This window comes from Triticum aestivum, chromosome 1D (genome assembly GCF_018294505.1).
Source record: "Triticum aestivum cultivar Chinese Spring chromosome 1D, IWGSC CS RefSeq v2.1, whole genome shotgun sequence".
Lineage (NCBI taxonomy): Eukaryota > Viridiplantae > Streptophyta > Magnoliopsida > Poales > Poaceae > Triticum > Triticum aestivum.
This window is the reverse complement of record NC_057796.1, coordinates 123,576,223-123,596,546: the sequence shown is the minus strand read 5'-3', so window position 1 is coordinate 123,596,546 and position 20,324 is coordinate 123,576,223. Positions and strand designations below refer to the sequence as shown.

At 46.7% G+C, this 20,324-nt stretch overlaps 1 protein-coding gene across 2 annotated transcripts; it reads right to left on the bottom strand.

The window, feature by feature from the left end:
• Positions 1–1,654: 1,654 nt before the first annotated feature.
• On the bottom strand, positions 1,655–6,982 carry LOC123180708 (heat shock 70 kDa protein 15). Of its 2 annotated transcripts, XM_044592822.1 has the most exons (12): positions 6,745–6,982; positions 5,172–6,383; positions 4,383–4,592; positions 4,033–4,128; positions 3,745–3,942; positions 3,168–3,362; positions 2,940–3,086; positions 2,622–2,771; positions 2,330–2,460; positions 2,087–2,249; positions 1,928–1,972; positions 1,655–1,826 (listed from the first exon to the last, which is right to left on the bottom strand). In XM_044592822.1, the coding sequence occupies exons 2-12, from the start codon at positions 6,339–6,341 to the stop codon at positions 1,668–1,670; spliced, it is 2,664 nt and encodes an 887-aa protein (XP_044448757.1). In that variant the 5' UTR covers positions 6,342–6,383; positions 6,745–6,982; the 3' UTR covers positions 1,655–1,667. The 2 variants fall into 2 exon arrangements, with proteins under 2 accessions (XP_044448757.1, XP_044448756.1); XM_044592821.1 differs by having other exon boundaries at positions 1,655–2,249; positions 6,745–6,981.
• Between the last annotated feature and the right edge of the window lie 13,342 nt (positions 6,983–20,324).

Sequence of the window (20,324 nt, the reverse complement as noted above, 5' to 3'; positions counted from 1 at the left end):
TCGTTTGCTTCTCTTCTTCTCCTAAATGGTGGTCCCCACTAGAAAGCGCCCATTAGTGGTGGCCACTGCATCATGCCCATTTCCCTCCTCTGTGTTCCCTTTATCCAGCCCTTTTCACGCTAGAGTGCAACTATATGAACCGATACTCTCCACCTTGCCGCTACCACACTCAGCCAATATCCTCGTATTTGCCCACTATCTTCCTCTACGTCAACCTTGCTCAAGCCATCTTGCGTTCAGACCCTCCTCGTAGACCCTTTCTAGGTGATAGTAAATAAGAACTCGCTGAACGAAGTTCTGGGAAGAGGGCATGGCATTACTCTGAGGAGGGTCCAAGCCGACGCCCTAAGAGAGGTTGAATCACCCGGCAGGCCAGAGCGCCTCCACGCCACATGTTGGTACCTCGTCCAGGTGACGGAAGCCGCCATGATGATAGAAGTAGAAGCCGCAATCAAGGAGGGCTACAAGGATACGGTCGTCACCTGGCACTCGCATCAAAGAAGCCTAATGAAACCTCAACTGCGTAAAAGTGCAAATGGAAGCAGTCGAACCCGCCGCCTCATGTGAAGTCACTTCCAAACAGAGGAGGAAATCGGTTAAATAAAATCATGTTTTGATTGGTTCTTATGTCAATCTCAATTAGTCATTCTAGCTCAATTCCGATTTGTTGCTCTAGGTCAATTTTGATTTCATGTGATGTTCGAGGCAATATGCAATTTTTATGTGTGGAGAACAAATATAGACGCTGACAAGGTGGATCTGTAAAATACGGAGTGGGGAATAAACAGAAATTGACAAGGTGGATCCGTAAGGCTGGTCATAGTAGGAGTAACCTACTCCCCCCGTTTTTTAAAAAGTGTATTTTCAACTTTGTTGGATGGTCAAACTATCTCAAAATTTTAGCGAGTTTATGCAAAAATATGTCAATACTTGTGAAACCAAATAGGTATATGACGAAAACATATTTGACCATGAATCTAATTCTACTAATTTGATGGCATAAATGTTGGTCTATTATTGTATAAATGCGGTCAAACATAAAAAAAATTGACTTTTCAACTTAGTACATTTTTTTAAGGACGAAGGAGGTATGTAGTAACATAACACACCACAAAATAAATCTGCTTATGCGAGACGTAGTTAATGAGTAAAAATGTTTAAAGTAACATAATATGTTACCATCACATAACACTTTTCAAGACAAAATAAATCTACAAGCTAATAAATACATTCACCTATAACACTATCTCTATGTTACTTCTCACTGTGAACTTTATGTTACTTCCCACTACGAAGATAGCAATATAAACTTAATGTCATATGCATGACACTAGCCTAAGTTACTCTGATAGTAACATAGACTTAGTGTACTCCCTACTATGACTAGCCTAAAATCAGTGTCGTATGCATGCACTAGCCGAAGTTAGTCGGGAGCCTTTCTCGAGCTTAAAGAGAAAAAGGTGGATCCGTAAAATATGGAGTTCGAATTGTCGCGACTTTGTATTTGTGCGTTCCAGTTTGTATTTGCTTATTGTGTTGAGCGCTTCAAAATGATTTTGAAGCTGCAAATGTTGCTCATCTGCTAGAGTTGCTCTTACACCGGCAGAGTCTTTTGAGCTTCATTATTTACCATTAACATCCTTAAGAGCCGAGATGCCAAAAATAGATTAAACATGCTTTGGAGGGTGTGTCCTGGTAGTGCAGACATGAGTACAGCAAAACGGAGGAGCATGTTTAACATGGCTCAAACCCTTGATGGCTATAGAAACTACAGCAAAGATATCGCCGACATCAGGCACCAAAATCTGAAGATGATAACCCTGCATCTGCATCACCCACCAACAAGAAAGCCAGAAAACCAAGTCTAGGGACAGACAGCTACATACACTACCGAACTCTCTCAAAGTTCCAACACATCATACATAACCTTGCTCGCAACCGTGCGTGCCACAAGACCCAAAAGCTTCCCGCGCTACCAACACCGTGAAACGCAATCAATAGCAGAGATTAAAAAAAACTGCTTCGATCAACAATAAGCCTATGCCGAGGAAGGATCGGGTTCATCGGTGTCCATCTGCTCGGCTGCAGGCTGCTCCCACGCACCTCCCTCACTGGCCGGCTCACTAGCTTCAGTGGCACCATCTGGCTGCTGCTCTGGTGTTTGAGCCTCTGGTGGTGAAGTTTCAGCCGGGGGTGGGGTCTGTGGCTTCGGTGCTGGCTTTGGCTTTGTCATGATCGATTTGCAAAATCTGTAACAGTAGAAGGTTACAGATGGTTATTCCAGACACTAGACAGCATGACAGATAGTTGTTATGTTAGCAAAACTAACCTGTCAAGTGCTTCCGCCTTCTTCTTAATGTCAGAAACAAGGAGAGCAGGGTCAGCATGCTTTGGTAAAGCATCCTGCTGCTGTTTCTTCTCATGCAGCCAAGTCTCCGCTCCCGAGCACTCATTAACAACCTGTATGTAACAGATACAGGTTAGCAACTGAAAATTAACATTACCCCTACAACAGGAACAATAATTGTTTGCCAGTGATTTGATTTAATAACAACTATAACAGTGAATGGACTGTCCATGATAAGCATTTCTAATCCTCTGATACGTGAGAGTGTTAATACCTTTTGTTTCTCCGATATGTCGATATGCTCAAACTTTGGGTCACTAGACAATGCAGCCTCCCTGAAACTGCGGATGCAGTACGCTAGTTGCTCAATAGCAGGACCTCTTTCTTCCCACTCTCTGTAGCGCGCCTCGATAGGGCCACCAACCTGAAGGAAAATAATGGTCAGCCCTCCAGAATCTCAGAATACAGAAGAAAGCTCTATCCATGTAACATACTCCCTCCGTCCCAAAATAAGTGTCGCTCATTTAGTACAAAGTTGTACTAAATCAACGACACTTATTTTGGGACGGAGGGAGTAGTAAAGAAGGCATGCCTTTTTAAGTTCTTCCAGTTTTGCAACATAGACTCCCTTGGTCTCATCCTCGCCATCTTCGTACAGCCAATCCTCAACCTCCTGAAGCTTAGCCGTCAAAGTTTCTTTGTCCTCCGATGTAACATAATCAGAGTACTTCTCATAAAGCTGAAATACAAGAGATAACATCAGGTACTACACACCACTACAGATTAATAGAACCTCACCGAAACATGCAATCCAACATACCTTGTTACGCATGTCATAAACATAAGCCTCCACGGAATTCTTCTTCTCTTTGGTTTCTTCCATAACTCTGTCTTGAAGAGCCATTTCATACTCTTTCTCAACAGCTTTCTCCAACTCAGCAGACCCCATTGCACCATACACCAATTCCGCAACTGGGACATTAGTTTTCTTGACTTTCCTTTTTGATGGCTCGGTCTAAAATAAATAAAATAATTTTATAAATTACATGTCTCGCCCAAAAACCGAACAGTGCTTTCCCAAAAGTATGCATGAATGAAACTAGAGCACTAGCCTGTTCCTAGCAAGAACAAATCATGATTCCTTTGTTGTAAAAACCATATGGAACGTCTAAGATACCACTAGTTAACATTCTGAACCTTGGTGACTACCAAGTGAATGGCGAACCACTGGTCCACTGTCAGCTTCACAAAAAAGCTGCAGTGGTAAGTAATTCCCACTAACATGAGACAAATCCATACACCCTAGCGGTAAGCATATATTTAAGCCAATAGAGCAATAGCTCTTCTCAACATGCTAAGAGCAAAAGACCATAATAATCCAAAACTTTGTCAATTACCTTGGCATCAGTATCCATAGGAGCAGATTTTTCCTCAGAATCTTGTGCCCCATCTCCAGTAGCACCCTCAGCAGTGTCTGTAGTACCTTTAGGTTCCTGCATATTGACATCAGCGGCATCTGTCTCCATTTTGTTAGCATCCTTTGGCACCTCACTTGTAGTTGAAACTGGAACTTCCACTTCCTCCTCCTCCAGCATCTGTGTAGAAAAGAAAGCGTACTAGCAACATCAGAGAGAAGTTATATGTTTTTCCAGAGGAAGGTGATAGGACATGGTATTGCAAGTTACCGTCGCTGATTCAAGAGAGACTATTCCATGAATGTTGAGACGAACTTTCACTTTCAGTTTTGCCTTCTCACCTTTGCTGGATTGGAAAGGGCCAATCTGCATAGGGTTTGGCACAAAAATCAAATCAGCAACCATCAAAAACTGCTAAGTACTACTCCCTCCGCCCTGAATTACTTGTCGCGGAAATGGATAGAGATGGATGTATCTAGAACTAAAAATACGTCTAGATACATCCATTTCCGTGACAAGTAATTCGGGACGGATGGATGTATCCACGAATAGATTTTAAGGTGGTCTAGCAGTTGAATGTGTATTGGATGACTTCTGAAAAGGTTTACTATGTTACCTACCATGTAAGTGCTAATTTTTTGTGTTACTTGCAGATCTTCCGTTTCGACATTCAGAACATCCACTGCAAATGTATTGGACCTATAGAAGGTCAGAGCTTTGACACTCGGGATCGGGTTCCCCTTTGGAAATACCACTGTTTGTTGGGGCTCATTGTTCTGGGAATCTGGTTTCCATGATAAAGCGATTGAAAAAGGAAAACCTTCATTAACCTGCAAAATATCAAGCCAATATGATAGTTAGAGGTACATGGTGCATTAAAAATGAATTTCATGTTATAACACATCGCTTTTAGGAAGTCACGGGATATAACACCATGCTCACGTAGCTTGTATCTAGCACACCCATATGTGAAGCGAAATTTAACTAAAAACAACAGGACAGTGCCTTAACAGAACTCAAAGCCATCAAAGGAGAAATTATTCAAAACTTGCAACATTGATATATTCTGCTTAAACTGCAATATATCAACATAACTCAAAGCCTAGAAGATCCTACAAGTGAACATTATTCTGCTTAAACTGCAATATATCAACATAACAGCTCCTGCTACACAGGTGTCAAATGTAAGCAATAGGAGATGAAGATATCAAAGGTTGAAGACACCTACATACTAATAATAAATTGAAGAAAGCAGATGAAAGCTGTTCTAAATTTCTTAAGAACATCAACTTAAAGAGAACATTTAAAAACGAACTATCTGTAGGTTATAATAATGATGAAAATGCTAGAATGGGAATAAAAAAAGAAACAAATGACCAGAGGCCAAACATAAGAAGACAAGTTTGTACCTGGAACTCCCGCACTTTGAACGTGGGACTAAGTATAGCACACTGAAGAGCGCATCCCCGGGCAACACATTCACTTGCATTCATAGTTCTCCGAGGTTCCTTTCCAAAGAATTCAGTGATAATCCTGATTATAGCAGGGACACGAGAACCTGATCCAACAACCTCAACAAAGTGCACACTTTCTGTTGTCAAGCCAGCTTCGGCCAAGGCCTTCTCCAATGGCCCTTTCACACGTTCTAGTACTGGGGCACTGATCTGTTCAAATTCATCCCTCTTGATGAAGCCTCGCACATCCTTCTCATCCATCAAGCACTCAATATTCATCGGTGCCTCCGGATTGGCGCTCAGCATCTTCTTGAGCTTCTCACAGGCCACACGCAACCTAATGCAGGCGCGGGCATTCTGGTAGACATCAATCTTATACTCCTCTTTAAATTTTGACGCAAAGTGCTTAAACAGAGCTTCATCAAAGTCTCTTCCACCAAGAGACCGGTCATACGCGTGGGACAGCATCTTCAGCTGCCCCTTCTTGTACCCGACAATGCTTACCTGCATACTGGCATGCCCGACATCAACAAATGCGACGTTCAGCTGATCATTCTCAGGGAGATCAGTCTTATAGATGCCATATGCCAATGCAGTAGCAGTGGTCTCATGGAACAGACGCAACGGCCGGAGACCAGCGATAGTGGCAGCATCAAGAACAGACCTACGCTGCAGGTCAGTGAAATACACCGGGATACCAATGCAGCAATCAACAACAGCGGACTTCAGGTTATCCTCAGCAATGGCCTTCAGATTAGACAGCACCATGGCAAGCAGCTGTGTGGGGGTGAAAGCATGCTCCTCCCCCAGATAGCGGGCGTGGACGAGTGGGAACCCGTCAGGGCCCTCCGAGACACGGAAAGGGAACGACTGCAGATCGCGCTGCAGCTCAGGATCAGCGAACTTGCGGCCCAGCAGGCGCTTGATCTGTGAGATGGAGTTCTTTGGGTTCATGGTGGAGTTGGCAGCGCCTGCAGTGCCGATGAAGCGCTGCTTGTCACCAAAGCAGACGATGGCAGGAGTCTCCCGTTTGGATTCCTCATTGAGAACCACGTCGATGCCACGCTGCCGTGCCACCCCCACAATGCAGCTCTCGTTGCCCAAATCAAACCCAACCACGCTCATCTTCGACTTGCGCTTGTCACACGATCAGATCGCAACCTGCACCTGCACAGGGGGAGATCCGCCAGTCAAATACCTTGATAAATCTCGGCATATAAACCTCAAATCTAACGACTCCATGCGCCAAACCGCGAGAACACGTCAAATTTGATCCGGAACGACAAAAACCCCGATCTAAACCCTCAAAGGCATAACCCTACGCCCCTAAGACCGCAGCACAACATCACGAACTGATTGATCTGCCAATAAAGGTGAAGCGCACCTTTCACCTTCGAACAAAATTACGGAATGTTGAAAAGGAGACGTGTTACGGGAACGCGGGGATCGATATCGAAGACGACGAGGCGGCCTTGGTCGCGGCGAGAAATCACGGAAGGAAAGCGTCGGAGGTCGGATTGGATCGTACCAGCGGTGGGCGAAGTCGAGGGTGCTCCTTGAAATTTCGCTTCCGGCAGACGAGGCGAAAGACAGGGCAGCTCTTTTCCCTTGGCGAATACGAGGCGCCGAGGCGGTGGTATATGCGGCGCCGTAGTGGTGGTGCCGCTGTGGTCGCGGGTGTTCTTCTTCCTTTGAGAGTGCTCCTGAATGTTCTGGAAGGTGGAAACTGGAAACCCTTACAGTTGGACGATCATGGGCCGCTACTCTCGTGGGCCGCGTGCACGGGCACCGGACCGCGTAGTAGATGCGAGAAGCTTTGGAACCTCAGTGTATTTTACTCTTGCAAAAAAAAAAACGAGATCACTATTTTTTTTTCAATTTCAGATTGCTTAAAAAAATATATCACTAATTAAATTAAGCTGCCTGAAAAAACTAATTAAATTAAGATGTTAAAAAATAATTACATTAAGGGGTACTACCTTCGTCTGGATTTATTAGTCCTCATTGTATTTTGTGTGAAAGTTTGACCACATAGTTGACTAGCAGAATGTTAATGCGTGTCATGAAAAATTATATTTTTGGATTCGTATTTCAAAGTAGTTCCCAACAATATTATTTTTACTATGTATAACTTATACTTTATTAGTTAAAATTATGGTCAAAATATGACCCAAAATACGAGGGACTAGTAAATCAGGACAGAGATAGTACCTTACAAATGTCATCCTCATCTTCTCTTGTGCTTACAATCGGCGCACAACGTCACAACCGGGGTGTTTTATTCTTTTTTAGACTCTTTTTTCAAATCGTTTTATCTTCTGAATTGGGCATCCAAATCATGAACCGTTTTTACCGTGGGATTTTTCTCAAGATCTTCAAATTTATATTCATGTTAATAGGTTTCAATAAACTTTTTTCACCAAAAACCAAACAAAAGGTCATTTTAAAAAATAAACTAAAAATACAAAACTGAAAGAAAGAAAAAAACCAGAAAAATAAGACCAAAAGTTGGGGAAAACAGAAATAGAGTTGTCCTCTTTCATTTTTTGGAAGCAGAGGCTGTGATTTTCTATTTTCAGGAAGCACAACAACGCTTCTCGTGGAAGCACATGTTGTGCTTATCCCTTTTTGGGGAAGCACAATTGTGCTTTTTCGTTTCGGAAAGCACATTTGTGCTTCTCGCCGGAGCGCAGTTGTGCTTTCTTTATTTTTAGGAAGCACAAGCGGTGTGTCGTGGATATAATCCTGACAATATTACATGGGTGTGTATGTAGAGGCAATCATATCTATCAACCAATGTAGATGGGAGTACACACAAGTAGGTCCGGTCCCTCGTCGGTGGAGGTGCTCATATGTGGTGCTCTTGCTTTTGGCGTAGGTTACGCTCTGAGAGAGTTCAACCCTCAGCCTGGTGCCCTCCTCCCTGCTTATATAGAGTGCGTTAGGAGGGGTGTCGTAATGGGATGGTAATAAACGGTATTGATGGTCTCAAGCACGACCGATTGTTCGTGGCTATTACTAGTAGTGACTATTGTATTTAACTAGATAATGTCGTCGTTGGGTAACGACAACATTGATGGCAACATGGGGATCATGGTATCCTAGGGCGCAACCACCGTAGGGCAACCGAGTGCCCCAGTCCTGGTGATGACCGACTGTTGGTACTCGCCCATCGGGGGGTGTATGATCCGACCGCGGGCACTTAGACTGTTGGTGAGGAATCCCCTGGCCTTTGATGTCTTGGGGCATAACATTGACGGGCTTAGAGTATGACCCATTGCCCATGGTCTTTTGGACTGTATCTTTAATGGGCCTAGGGAAAATGACTAAGACGCCGTTCACAAGTCATCCTGAACGGGGGTGAATTATTGAAAATAATACATAGTGTTGTATGTGGTCTGATGATCATAATGCACTTTGGATATCTATACTTCGTAACATCCACTCGTGATTTGAGTAGATATGTCTTTGAAAAGTTCAATGAGTTTCAGAATAAAGTTGAAAATCACCATTACCAAAAGATTAAGTTTCTACAACCTAATCATGGAGGTGAATATCTTAGTCAAGAGTTTAGTTAACATTTGAGTGATCGTGGAATTGTTTCACAACTTACACATCCTGGAACTCCACAAAGAAACAGTGTCTAAGAGGCGTAACTGAACCTTGTTAGACATGGTGAGGTCTATGATGTCTCTTACCAATATGCCTTTATCTTTTGGGGATACGCACTAGAAGCAGCAACATTAAGGACAGTAAAATTGAACCCTTTCCGAGCCCTCTCGCGCACCCATAGATTTCGGCCGTCGGATCGGGCGTCTCGGTCGTCCCTGGCCGTCCAAGGCAATTTTTCTCTCGTATGGGCTGTTACTGGGCCGGTTCGGTCTGTCCTTGGGCAGCTATTCCCGTGACCAAATCCAAAGCTTCTCGCTTGCTGACATTCTCCAACGTTGGATGCCGAACGAATGAGCGTGATTCTTCTCCGCCCCTAAAAAAATGATTCTGCTTTGTGTATTCGCAGCCCCTCCCCTTCCTGCACACGCCTCGCACTCCACACCACCGATCCGCCGCCGCCATCGACACCGCAGATAGAAAACGAGAGAAAGTGCTGATGATGGCAACGGCGGGCCAAACAAATTGCCAAGCACACCATGCGAAGTGGAGCCGCTCGGATCTCTGCCCTTCTAGATCGAGTCTCCAAATCTCGCACGAAGAAAAGGGATCATGGCTATGGCGGCGGCCGGAGTCACTTCCTCCATCATCTGCGATCTGTGTACTCTCTCCTCCTTCTGTGCATCCCCTGTTTTGTACGAATCTCTTACTCGATCTGGTCTCCGAGATGGTCAAATCGAAGAGAAAGAGGAGAGGCTGAGCACATGTGCGTCACTGTCGTGCAGGAAGACGATGTATCCGAGCCTACCGCCCCCCCCCCCACACACACACAGAGGAAGAAGGCGGACACAAGAGAAATCTCGAGGAGGTCAACTTGGTCGTGGAGGCGAACGGCGCGGGGGGAGAACGCCAACCGACCGCACGTGGAAGGCAACGTGCAGGTTAATGTCTCCAGCACCCCACCCCTCTATATCCAAGACTTGGTAATTTTGATAATCGTTCTGAACATATGGGCAGGGACAACATGAATCTGGAAAACCAAATAAGAAAATGGGCATGTAGACTATTATGATTTGTCATGTGCTAATGAAATTGCAACCCAAACTTATCAAAGAATGGAGATCTCACCTCATCCATAAGGAGCAAACTGGCACATAGTAATTTCAAAATTTTACTACACACACACACAGGATCATGGTGATGCATAGCAACGAGAGGGGAGAGTGTGTCCACGTACCCTCGTAGACCGAAAGCGGAAGCGTTAGCACAACGCGGTTGATGTAGTCGTACGTCTTCACGATCCGACCGATCCAAGTACCGAACGTACGGCACCTCCGAGTTCAGCACACGTTCAGCTCGATGACGTCCCGCGAACTCCGATCCAGCAGAGCTTCACGGGAGAGTTCCGTCAGCATGATGGCGTGGTGACGGTGATGATGTTGCTACCGACGCAGGGCTTCGCCTAAGCACCGCTACGATATGACCGAGGTGGAATATGGTGGAGGGGGGCACCTCACACGGCTGAAATAGATCAACAGATCAACTTGTTGTGTCTAGAGGTGCCCCCTGCCCCCGTATATAAAGGAGCAAGGGGGGAGAGGCGGCCGGCCAGGGAGGGCGCGCCAAGGGGGAGTCCTACTCCCACCGGGAGTTGGACTCCTCCTTTCCTAGTAGTAGTAGGAGAAGGGGGGAAGGAGGAGGTGGAGAGAAGGAAGGAGAGGGGGGCCGTCGCCCCCTTCCCTTGTCCAATTCGGACTGGGGCAAGGGGGGCCGCGCGCCACCTCCTGGCTGCCCTCTCTCTTCTCCACTAAGGCCCAATAGGCCCATTACTCCCCCCCGGGGGGAGGGTCCGGCAACCCCCGGTACTTCGGTAAAATCCCAATTTCACCCGGAACACTTCCGATGTCCAAATATAGGCTTCCAATATATCAATCTTTATGTCTCGACCATTTTGAGACTCCTCGTCATGTCCGTGATCATATCCGGGACTCCGAACTACCTTCGGTACATCAAAACACAAAACTCATAATACCGATCGTCATCTAACTTTAAGCGTGCGGACCCTACGGGTTCGAGAACTATGTAGACATGACCGAGACACATCTCCGGTCAATAACCAATAGCGGAACCTCGATGCTCATATTGGCTCCTACATATTCTACGAAGATCTTTATCGGTCAAACCGCATAACAACATACGTTGTTCCCTTTGTCATCGGTATGTTACTTGCCCGAGATTTGATCGTCGGTATCTCAATACCTAGTTCAATCTCGTTACCGGCAAGTCTCTTTACTCGTTCCGTAATACATCATGTATCGTTATGGTATAGCCTCCAGAGGGAATGAAACATACTAAATGTAAATGGACTTTCAAAAAAAAGACGGCTGCAGATGGTAACCCTAATATCTATAAAGCTAGGCTTGTCGTGGTGGGGCCCCGACAAATTCAAGGAGTTGATTACGACGAGACATTATCGTCAGTAGCAATGCTTAAGTCTTTGTGGATTTTGATGGCAAGTGTTGCATATTTCGATTACGAGATATGGCAGTTGGACGTCAAAATAACTTTCCTAAATGGAAACCTTGAAGAGGATGTATACATGATGCAACCTGAAGGTTTTGTCGAGCCTAAGGAACAATTAAAGAGTCATTGGAAAGTGCTTTTTCGATGAAAGACTTACGCGAAGCGGCATATATATTAGGCATTAAAATCTATAGAGATGGATCAATATGCCTAATAGTGATTAGCTAGAGCATGTACATCGTCAAGGTTTTAAAAGAGGTATAAAATGGATAATGCCACGAAGGGCTTACCCCCCATGTCACATGGTACTTTTGGGAAACGTTGCATGGAAAACAAAAAAAGTCTACGCACACGCAAGATCTATCCATGGATATCCATAGCAACGAGGGGGGAGATGTCTATGTACCCTCATAGACCGTAAGCGGAAGCGTTTGACAACGCGGTTGATGTAGTCGAACCGTAAGCGGAAGCGTTTGACAACGCGGTTGATGTAGTCGAACTTCTTCGTGCTCCAACCGATCAAGTATCGAACGTACGTCACCTCCGCGTTCTGCACACGTTCAGCTCGGTGACGTCCTCCGCATTCTTGATCCAGCAAGACGGCGAGGTAGTAGATGAGTTCCAGCAGCACGACGGTGTGGTGACGGTGACGCTGAAGTGATCTCCGCAGGGCTTCACCTAAGCACTACGAAAATATGATCGGGGGTGTAAACGGTGGAGGGGGGCGCCGCACACGGCTAGGCAATTGTCTGTTGTGTGATAGGTGCCCCCCTCCCACATATATATAGGTGGGAGGGAGGGAGGAGCAGCCAAAGGAGGCGCCCAAGTAGGAGGAATCCCACTTGGGGTCCCTCCCAAGCCGCGCCCCCTTCCTTATTTGGAGTGCGGGGAAAGGCAGGGGAGGGTGGCGCCCCACCTTTTCCTTTCCCCCATGAGAGGGAAGGGCAGGAGGGGCTAGCCCTCCCCCTTTTCCTTCCCTAGTGCTGGCCAAACAAGGAAGGAGGCGTACCAACCCCTTTGTGGGTTGGTCTGTCCCCTCCTTTGGCCATAAGGCCCATAACTTGTCGGGGGGGGGGGTGCCCGGAACACCTTCTGGTGACTCAATTCCTTCATGGTACGTCCCGAAACACTTCCGGTGTCCAAATAATACCATCGTCCTATATATCAATCTTTACCTCTGGACCATTTGAGACTCCTCGTCATGTCTGTGATCTCATCCAGGACTCCGAACAACATTCGCTCACCAAAACATATAACTCATATAACACTATATCATCAACGAACGTTAAGCGTGCGGACCCTACGGGTTCGAGAACTATGTAGAAATGACCGAGACACCTCTCCGGTCAATAACCAATAGCGGAACCTGGATGCCCATATTAGCTCCTACATATTCTACGAAGATCTTTATCGGTCGAACCTGTTGGGGAACGTAGCATGCAATTTCAAAAAAATTCCTACGATCACGCAAGATCTATCTAGGAGATGCATAACAACGAGAGGGGGAGAGTGTGTCCACGTACCCTCATAGACCGAAAGCGGAAGCGTTAGTTTAACGCGGTTGATGTAGTCGAATGTCTTCGTGATCCAACCGATCAAGTACCGAACGCACGGCACCTCCGAGTTCAGCACACGTTCAGCTCGATGACGTCCCTCGAACTCTTGATCCAGCAAAGTGTCGAGGGAGAGTTTCATCACACGACGGCATGGTGACGGTGATGGTGATGTGATCCGCGCAGGGCTTCGCCTAAGAACTACGACGCTATGACCAGAGGAGTAAACTATGGAGAACTTGTAGACATTCAGATCCATACGCATCGTCATCGAACATTAAGCGTGCGGACCCTACGGGTTCAAGAACTATGTAGACATGACCGAGACACATCTCCGGTCAATAACCAACAGCGGAACTTGGATGCTCATATTGGTTCCTACATATTCTACGAAGATCTTTATTGGTCAAACCGCAATAACAACATGCATCATTCCCTTTGTCATCGGTATGTTACTTGCCCGAGATTCGATCGTCGGTATCACCATACCTAGTTCAATCTCGTTACCGGCAAGTCTCTTTACTCGTTCCGTAATGCATCATCCCGTAACTAACTCATTAGTCACATTGCTTGCAAGGCTTATCATGATGTGCATTTACCGAGAGGGCCCAGAGATACCTCTCCGATACTCGGAATGACAAATCCTAATCTCGATCTATGCCAACCCAACAAACACCTTCGGAGACACCTGTAGAGCATCTTTATAATCACCCAGTTACATTGTGACGTTTGATAGCACACAAGGTGTTCCTCCGGTATTCGGGAGTTGCATAATCTCATAGTCAAAGGAATATGTATAAGTCATGAAGAAAGCAATAGCAATAAAACTTAACGATCATTATGCTAAGCTAATGGATGGGTCTTGTCCATCACATCATTCTCCTAATGATGTGATCCCGTTCATCAAATGGCAACACATCTCTATGGTCAGGAAACTTAACCATCTTTGATTAACGAGCTAGTCAAGTAGAGGCATACTAGGGACACTTTGTTTTGTCTATGTATTCACACATGTATCAAGTTTCCGGTTAATACAATTCTAGCATGAATAATAAACATTTATCATGATATAAGGAAATATAAATAACAACTTTATATTGCCTCTAGGGCATATTTCCTTCAGTCTCCCACTTGCACTAGAGTCAATAATCTAGATTATATTGTAATGATTCTAACACCCATGGAGTCTTGGTGCTGATCATGTTTTGCTCGTGGAAGAGGCTTAGTCAATGGGTCTGCAACATTCAGATCCATATGTATTCTGCAAATCTCTATGTCTCCCTGCTTGACTTGATCGCAGATGGAGTTGAAGCGTCTCTTGATGTGTTTGGTTCTCTTGTGAAACCTGGATTCCTTCGCTAATGCAATTGCTCCAGTATTGTCATAAAAGATTTTCATTGGACCCGATGCACTAGGTATACACCTAGATCGGATATGAACTCCTTCATCCAGACTCCTTCATTTGTTGCTTCCGAAGCAGCTATGTACTCCGCTTCACACGTAGATCCCGCCACAACGCTCTGCTTGGAACTGCACCAACTGACAGCTCCACCATTCAATATAAATATGTATCCAGTTTGCGACTTAGAGTCATCCGAATCAGTGTCAAAGCTAGCATCGACGTAACCATTTATGACAAGCTCTTTGTCACCTCCATAAACGAGAAACATATCCTTAGTCCTTTTCAGGTATTTCAGGATGCTCTTGACCGCTGTCCAGTGATCCACTCCTGGATTACTTTGGTACCTCCCTGCTAAACTTATAGCAAGGCACACATGAGGTCTGGTACACAGCATTGCATACATGATAGAACCTATGGTTGAGGCATAGGGAATGACTTTTATTTTCTCTCTATCTTCTGCAGTGGTCGGGTGAGGGAGTCCTGGACTAAGGGGTCCTCGGGCGTCCGGCCTGTTAGCCATGGGCCGGACTGATGGGTTGCGAAGATGCGAAGACCGAAGACTCTACCCGTGTCCGGATGGGACTCTCCTTGGCGTGGAAGGCAAGCTTGGCGATCAAATATGAAGATTCCTTTCTCTGTAACCGACCTTGTGTAACCCTAGATCCCTCCGGTGTCTATATAAACCGGAGGGCTAGGTCCGTAGAGGACAATACTGATAGCTACAGTCATACAGGCTAGACTTCTAGGGTTTTAGCCATTATGATCTCGTGGTAGATCAACTCTTGTAATACTCATATTCATCAAGATCAATCAAGCAGGAAGTAGGGTATTACCTCCATAGAGAGGGCCCGAACCTGCGTAAACATTGTGTCCCCCGTCTCCTGTTACCATCGACCTTAGGCGGACAGTTCGGGACCCCCTACCCGAGATCCGCCGGTTTTGACACCGACATTGGTGCTTTCATTGAGAGTTCCGCTGTGACGTCGAAGATAGGATCGATGGCTCGCCTTGTTCTCACGGACAACATCACCTCTGGAGGAGCACTGGCCCCAGGCCAAACCCTCCGGCTGGGTGGCTTTACCATGACCGCCCGTTCGGCCATTAAGCCGACGATGACCTCTTGGGTCATTGAAAATTCCCTTCGTATTGACTCCGAACACTCCAAGCAGATGGATCCGGCGAAGCTTTTGTCTTTAAACAAGCTCCTAGATCGCATCGCCGCCCTAGGGGTCGCTACAGACTATGATCGAATTGGGCTTAAACCCGATTAGAGAGAAATCAAATCTCCACCGATCACCCACCAGATAGCGGTAGTCGAGGAGCGAGACGATAACTCTTCCTCTATATTGAGGACGGACTACGTCCGGATCTCCGACCTCGAAAGGCCGGACACCCACTTGCGAAGAGATGCATCCTGCCCTCCGAACATGGAATCGGACGACGGACCTAAGAAATCAGTTGATATCCCGGAGCCCGAACTGTTAAGTTCGGAAGATCTCCAGACTCCGGATCCAAAATTGGGTCAGGGTTCGGATTTAAATCCACCCACCCACCCACATATAAGTGCTCTCATGAGCATACAACGGTAGTCTTAGGAAACGGTCCACCACTTCTGGGCCAGATTCCTCCTTGTCAAAGACAAGATTAAAGATTGCCGCGACGAAGACGCGACCTCGGCGTTCCGCAACAATTGCATGGACGAAGGAACCCTCAACGCCATCAACCGCCGTCGCATATTACACTTCGCTGACTTGGCAACTATCGTACAGAAGTACAGCACAATGGAAAGCGCCTGGAAAACTCAGGCAGCCCGTTGGGAGCCATCGGTCCCCACTCAACCCCTCGTTCAGACGAAAAGGGCGCACCCTCATGGCACGCCCGGTCTAATAGTAAAGAAATATAAGCCCATTACGGGGCGCAGAACCGTTCTGGAAGGATGGCTCGACGGGCCATGCAAAATACACACAACACCGAATAATATACCAACCCACAACCTTAGAGCATGTTGGATACTCCAGCAAGTGGCCAAGAGCGGCGAGGATATCCTCACCAAGAATACCCCAGAACAACACCCCCCAGAAGACAACGACCTCAAAGTATTGACGATCTTCGAGACATTCGCTTCAAACAACAGGCGCAAAAGGGCACACCGCGAACTCGCCAAAGTCTGCCAAATCGCAGCAATGAACCCTGGAACGACACGACTATAACTTTTAATGCCGGTGACGAACCCAAATACAGGACAGTCCGAGCACCAGCCGCCTTGGTCCTCGGTCCAATTGTGGACGGCTTTCAGCTCACCAAGGTTCTCATGGACGGTGGCAGCAGACTAAACCTCATCTACGAGGATACACTCCACAAAATGGAAATAGACAGGAGCCGCATCGAGCAAAGCAGCACAACCTTCCGAGGAATCATTCCCAGCCAGGAGGCGCGGTGCGCGGGAAAAATAACACTTGATGTGGTATTCGGCACGCCGGAGAATTATCGGTCCGAAGAGATAACCTTCCAAGTGGCCCCTTTCAACAGCGGATATCACGCCCTCTTGGGGGGGAGGCATTTACATGCTTCCAAGCTATACCTCATTATGGGTACATGAAGCTTAAGATGCCCGGGCCCAACGGCATAACCACCCTCGCCAGTGATCCGGACATAGCACTCCACACCGAAAATAAAACCGCATCCCTGGCCCTTAAGGCATTATCTGAAGCCCTAGCGGCCGAAGAATTAACCGCAATGCGCTCCACGGTGGACAAGGATGATGTGATCCTAGAAAAACGACCCAAATCCACCTCCTTCAAACCAGCAGAAGAAATAGTCAAATTTCAAGTCCATCCAACGAACCCCAAGAAGACAGCATCTACTGGAGCACAACTAGACACAACGGTTGACGCCGCGCTACGAGAGTTCCTGCGCGAGAACTGGGACATATTTGCCTGGCACCCTTCTGATATGCCAGGAATCCCACGTAAGTTGGTTGAACACAGCCTCAATATATTGAAGGGATATCAACCGGTCAAACAAACACCGCGGCGTTTTCCCGAACCCAAACGTCAAGCTATGGGGGTGGAGCTAGCCAAGCTAATCGAGTCCGGATTCATTAGAGAAATAAAACACCCGGACTGGCCGGCAAACCTGGTGATGGTGCCAAAGAAGGACAAATCCTGGCGCCTGTGCGTCGATTTCAAAGACCTCAATAAGGCTTACCCCAAGGATCCCTTCCCCCTCCCCCACATCGACCAGATCATTGATGCTACCACAGGACATGAATCACTGTGCTTCCTCGACGCATATTCCGGATACCATCAAATTAAAAATGAAGGAGTCCGATCAAGCTGCAACATCATTCATTACCCCATATGGGCCATTCTGCTTCAACACCATGCCCTTCGGGCTAAAACACGCCGGCGCCACCTACCAACACATGATTTAGACATGCCTGGAGAAACAGATCGACAAGACAGTTGAAGCATATGTGGACGACGTCGTCATCAAAACTAGACACGTCGAAACACTTATAGACGATTTACGTCTCACATTCGACAACCTCCGCGCATATGACATTAAGCTCAATCCAGAAAAGTGTGTTTTTGGCATCCCCGCTGGAAAACTGCTGGGCTTCATCGTTTCCAATAGAGGAATTGAAGCCAATCCAGCCAAAATCTGAGCTTTGTCACAGTTGGCTACGCCAACGGACCTTAAACAGGTCCAAAAACTCGCCGGTTGTGTGGCAGCTTTAAGCCGCTTTATCTCCAGATTCGGAGAAAAGGCATTGCCACTATATCGCCTTCTACGGCGCACCGATCACTTCGAGTGGACGAACGCGGCAACGGCCGGACTGGAAGAAATAAAAGCCCTTCTAGCGAGCAACCCCATCCTGGCTGCGCCGAGCGTCGGCGAACCCATGTTATTATACATATCGGCAACACACCAGGTGGTGAGCGCCGTGCTCGTCGTTGAACGAGAACATGACGGACACAAATTCTCGCTTCAGAAGCCAGTATATTACGTATCCACTGTCCTCACACCATGCAAATCCCAATACCCTCATTATCAAAAGATAGCATACGCGGTCTTCATGGCATCTCAGAAGCTATGAAACTACTTCCAGGAGTGTTCGATCACGGTGGCTTCTGAAGTACCACTCAATGACATAATAAACAACCACGACGCTATGGGCCGGATTGCCAAATGGGCCATTGAGCTCCTTCCATTTGACATAACATACAAATCGCGTCGAGCCATTAAATCCCAAGTACTGGCTGACTTCGTCGCCGAATGGACAGAGGCCGAACTCCCTAAAGAGTATGACACATATTCCAACTAGGTTATGTATTTTGATGGTTCCAAAATGCTGGCAGGACTAGGAGCGGGCGTCGTTTTAACGTCCCCCACTGGAGACGTCGTCCAGTACGTACTCCAGATATTATACACGGACTCTAATAACGTGAAGGAAATATGCCCTAGAGGCAATAATAAAGTTATTATTTATTTCCTTATTTCATGATAAATGTTTATTATTCATGCTAGAATTGTATTAACCGGAAACATAATACATGCGTGAATACATAGACAAACAGAGTGTCACTAGTATGCCTCTACTTGACTAGCTCGTTGATCAAAGATGGCTATGTTTCCTAACCATAGACATGAGTTGTCATTTGATAAACGGGATCACATCATTAGGAGAATGATGTGATTGACTTGACCCATTCCGTTAGCTTAGCACTTGATCGTTTTAGTTTACTGCTATTGCTTTCTTCATGACTTATACATGTTCCTATGACTATGAGATTATGCAACTCCCGATTTTCGGAGGAACACTTTGTGTGCTACCAAACGTCACAACGTAACTAGGTGATTGTAAAGGTGCTCTACAGGTGTCTCCAACGGTACTTGTTGAGTTGGCATAGATCGAGATTAGGATTTGTCACTCCGATTGTCGGAGAGGTATCTCTGGGCCCTCTCGGTAATGCACATCACTATAAGCCTTGCAAGCAATGAAAATAATGAGTTAGTTGCGGGATGATGTATTACGGAATGAGTAAAGAGACTTGCCGATAACAAGACTGAGCTAGGTATTGAGATACCGACGATCGAATCTCGGGCAAGTAACATACCGATGACAAAAGGAACAACGTATGTTGTTATGCGGTTTGACCGATAAAGATCTTCGTAGAATATGTAGGAACCAATATGAGCATCCAGGTTCCGCTATTGGTTATTGACCGGAGACGTGTCTCGGTCATGTCTACATAGTTCTCGAACCCGTAGGGTCCGCACGCTTAAAGTTCTGTGACGATCGGTATTATGAGTTTTTGTGTTTTGATGTACCGAAGGTAGTTCGGAATCCCGGATATGATCACGGACATGACGAGGAGTCTCGAAATGGTTGAGACGTAAAGATCGATATATTGGAAGCCTATATTTGGACATCGGAATGGTTCCTGGTGAAATCGGGATTTTACCGGAGTACCGGGAGGTTACTGGAACCCCCCGGTAATTGTATGGGCCTTAATGGGCCAGTGGAGAGAGAGAGAGAGAGAGGAGGCCAGGGCAGGCCGCGCGCCCCCTCCCCCTCTGGTCCGAATTGGACTAGGAGGGGGGGCGGCACCCCCTTTCCTTCCTCCCTCTCTCCCCTTCCTTCTCTCCTAGTCCAACTAGGGAGGGGGGGGGAATCCTACTCCCGGTGGGAGTAGGACTCCTCCAGGGCGCGCCATAGGGGCCGGCCCTCTCCCCCCTCCTCCACTCCTTTATATAGTGGCCAGGGGGCACCCCATAGACACACAAGTTGATCATTGATCTTTTAGCCGTGTGCGGTGCCCCCCTCCACCATAATCCACCTCGGTCATATCGTAGCGGTGCTTAGGCGAAGCCCTGTGTCGGTAGCAACATCATCACCGTCATCACGCCGTCGTGTTGACGGAACTCTCCCGCGAAGCTCTGCTGGATCGGAGGTCGTGGGACGTCACCGAGCTGAAAGTGTGCTGAACTCAGAGGTACTGTGCGTTCGGTACTTGG

Bases quoted from the DNA above. Each gene is read 5' to 3' on its own strand.
- LOC123180708 (XM_044592822.1), bottom strand. From the start codon at position 6,341: ATGAGCGTGGTTGGGTTTGATTTGGGCAACGAGAGCTGCATTGTGGGG. The intron at 4,129-4,382 runs GTAGGTAACATA...AACCCTATGCAG, and splicing joins AAAAAATTAGCACTTACATG to ATTGGCCCTTTCCAATCCAG. The intron at 3,087-3,167 runs GTATGTTGGATT...CTTGTATTTCAG, and splicing joins TTTATGACATGCGTAACAAG to CTTTATGAGAAGTACTCTGA.